Below are 3,187 nucleotides of genomic sequence, written 5' to 3' on the forward strand. Positions count from 1 at the left end.
TCCAGACTCCGATTTTAACGGCTACCCCCCCCCCCCCCCCCCAGACAGGGTTCCTCTGTGTAGCCTTGGCTGTCCTGGAACTGACTCTGTAGACCAGGCTGGCCACAAACACCTGGCTTTAACTGCTTTTTATGATGTATAAACTTTTTTCATGAGACAAAATGGGTGATAATTCATATTTTAAATAGTAATAGACTGAAGGGCCTAAGATTTTATTAAAAATTTTAAAATATTAGTGTCTCCCTTCTTCCTGCCTTCTCTCCAACCCTTCCTTCCCAAATTGATAGCCTCTTTTTTGATTATTATAGTAATAAATTTTATGTCCCAGTGTTCTATTAACCTGTTTGTTGGAGATATCAGAGATACGTAGCTTCAGCTTTGTTAATTCTTTGAATTTCCTCAGCTTCTGTCAATTACAAATTAAATATTCTGCATCTCAGATGGGCAGTGGTGGTGTACACCTTTAATCCCAGCACTCAGGAGGCAGAGGCAGGCAGATCTCTGTGAGCTCGAAGCCAGCCTGGTCTACAAGAGCTAGTTCCAGGACAGGCTCCAAAGCTACAGAGAAACCCTGTCTCGAAAAAACTGAAAAAGAAATTATGTGTCTCAAAAGAGAGAGTGCCATACAAATGTCCCAGCTAAGTCCACCTGGTAAGATCAACAGCATAGGGACAGCCTAGGGAGCCGGCTTCTCGCAGCTCCATGGCTATCATGTATAAACAGAATTATCCGACTGTACATGTTGTAGTAAGGAGAAAAGTGAGGTCTGAGATGTTGTAAAGTGGTGATAGGGTGAAGAACTAGAGGTCACTCAAGATGGAGATTTTCTTTAGCCATACTTGGGCTCACAGTGACTACTCCAGTTTGTCATAATCCCTACTGGTTTTTTTTGTTTGTTTTGTTTTGTTTTTCAAGACAGGGTTTCTCTGTAGCTTTGGAGCCTGTCCTAGAACTCACAGAGATCTCCCAGCCTCTGTCTCCTGAGTGTTGGGATTAAAAGTGTGCGTCACTACCACCCAGCAAAAACAACCAGCCCCCCCAAAAAAAACAAAACAAAACAAAAAACAAAAAAACAAAACGAACCCTCTTCCCAAGGTATTTCCATAATGATACTAGGCAACACTCTTTGAAAACCTCTACAAATACATTGCTGGAGGTACAGCTTTTCCTTACTGGTTAATTGGAAACATGATAAAAAATAATAAAAAGAAAAGAATTGCCAGTGACAATAGATTTAAGTCCAAGTAGCTGGCGGAGTTAAGACACTATGAATGAAATTTAACGACCAGGGTAAAAGAATACGACTCAGCATACACTGCCTTTTAAATTGCTTTATTAGTTCAATTGATGAAAAAAGATTTCCTTCTAAACCGCATTAAATTGTCATGCTGATAGGAATGTTTAGAATTAGATGCAACAATAAAACATGTTTACGTAGATAGAAACAGTTAGGTGGAAACACCGAAAGTTTACAGAAAAAGTACCTCACTAAATACCAGCTTGTAAAACAGAGGCCACTTTAATAGCTCAGTGAAAAACTGCTATTTCAAGGTATGAGGCAAAAGTCATAGTGATTGTCAGGTTCCGGTGTTTGGAAACGCCCATAAGGCCTCATCTGTTGCTCCCTAGTCTTTCTCTTGATTTCCATCACCTGCCCTACAAACTTCCCAGCATCCTCTCCCCCTTCCTTGTGCTCAACACGTCTATTTGGTATGGCCCATCGAAAATTAGGCACAAGTCGCCTGACTAGTCCCATTCTGGCATTTCCCCCGGGCTTCTTGTTTTTAACCTCTCCCAAGAGCTGCAATTCTTCTTCTTCACGTTGCTTGGAGGCCTTCCTTCCTGCGTGGTCTTTTTCATCGTTCTGCACAGCGAGATCTTTTAAGACCTGTTGCTCTTTGGACGCCATGATTCCTAGGAAACAAGACATAGATAGGACTGCTTTCTCCGCAGACTGATCAGCTCATAGAACACAGGCTCAGGCGTGGGCCTGAACCCCCCACCCCCACCCCAGAAGTCCAGTATTTTCCCTGCGAACCCATTTCCGAGGCTCCAGCACTAACAAAAATAGAGGACGGGAATGAAAGAAGAGGATAAAAAGTAGGGGAAAAAGTTGGGCTCTGGGATGTCGGACTCAGCTTTGCCCAGGTCCCCTTTCCCCCTCTCGGGCCTCCAGGCCTGTCCCAGCACCCACCTGGGCCTATCTTTGCCTTCTCCTGGGGGGCGATGCTCACCACCAGGTGCGCTGCGAAGCTGGACTCCTGGGACCTGCGAAAGAACCAGGCAGGAGGGGGGTCGGTGATGGGATGGGGAGGGGGGACGGAGGGAGGGGAGAAGGAAGGACCCACGGGGCCTCCCTGGGTACCCACGCCCCAGCCCAGGTTCTTCCCGCCTCCAGGGCCGCCCCCGCCCCGCCCCGCCCCACCGACCAGCCCTGGGCACTGGAGCTGCAGGGGAGCCGGCCGGGGGCTGGGGAAGCAGTCGGGGGGCGCAGGCTCCTGCTCCCCGAGGGTCTCGGCCCGGGCCCGCCCCCGTCAGGCAGGCCGCGCCGCTGCGAGCACAGGAAGGGCCACCTGCTGCCTCGGCCTGCGCTGCGACAGCGGGGCTGGGGGTCGCCGCTCCCGGATGACGGGCTCCGCAGGCCCGGGCCGCCGCCTCCCTCACCTGCTCCTCCTGTTCCTGCTGTCCGCGCTGTCGGGACCCGCGCTCTGCGCCAGCAGCTGCGAGACCGGGAACAGGTGCCTGGCTGGGATGGCGGGCTGGAGGGAGTGAGCCGGGGCAGGTCCAGAGACCCGGAGAGGGGCGTGAGCCTGCGTGGGCCGGTCACGTGATCCGCGTCACAGGCAAAGCTCCGCCCCGGCCCCGCCCCTCCTCCTGCCCTGAGGGTCTTGCCTGGCAAAGTCCAGGCCCATTCCTCACCTGCTGGTCACTCTGACTTCTTCAGCCTGGGCCCCAGCACTCTGAGCCCTGGGGCATTTCTTTGTCTGAACGAGATAGGCAGTGTGTGCTCCTAGGGCTGTTAGCCATTCCCAGGTCTCTGGGGGATTCATTTTCCCTCTTGTCTGTTTTCAGGATTCCCCTCTGGGGTGCCCTCTCTGTTCCAAAACCTGGATTCTTGTCTCAGAATTCAAATGGAGGTAAGGGCTGGTGAGATAGCTCAGTGGTTAAAGTGCATATTGGGCAAGCG

The 3,187-nt window shown here is 51.0% G+C and overlaps 1 protein-coding gene across 1 annotated transcript; it reads right to left on the reverse strand.

The window, feature by feature from the left end:
- Positions 1-1,316: 1,316 nt before the first annotated feature.
- On the reverse strand, positions 1,317-2,798 carry Bex4 (brain expressed X-linked 4). The gene is made up of 3 exons (XM_041636738.1): positions 2,665-2,798; positions 2,195-2,268; positions 1,317-1,914 (listed from the first exon to the last, which is right to left on the reverse strand). The coding sequence occupies exon 3, from the start codon at positions 1,907-1,909 to the stop codon at positions 1,547-1,549; it is 363 nt and encodes a 120-aa protein (XP_041492672.1). The 5' UTR covers positions 1,910-1,914; positions 2,195-2,268; positions 2,665-2,798; the 3' UTR covers positions 1,317-1,546.
- Between the last annotated feature and the right edge of the window lie 389 nt (positions 2,799-3,187).

The sequence above is a fragment of the Microtus oregoni genome, unplaced genomic scaffold (genome assembly GCF_018167655.1).
Source record: "Microtus oregoni isolate MIOR12 unplaced genomic scaffold, Mior012 000050F_002, whole genome shotgun sequence".
Lineage (NCBI taxonomy): Eukaryota > Metazoa > Chordata > Mammalia > Rodentia > Cricetidae > Microtus > Microtus oregoni.

Bases quoted from the DNA above. Each gene is read 5' to 3' on its own strand.
- Bex4 (XM_041636738.1), bottom strand. From the start codon at position 1,909: ATGGCGTCCAAAGAGCAACAGGTCTTAAAAGATCTCGCTGTGCAGAAC.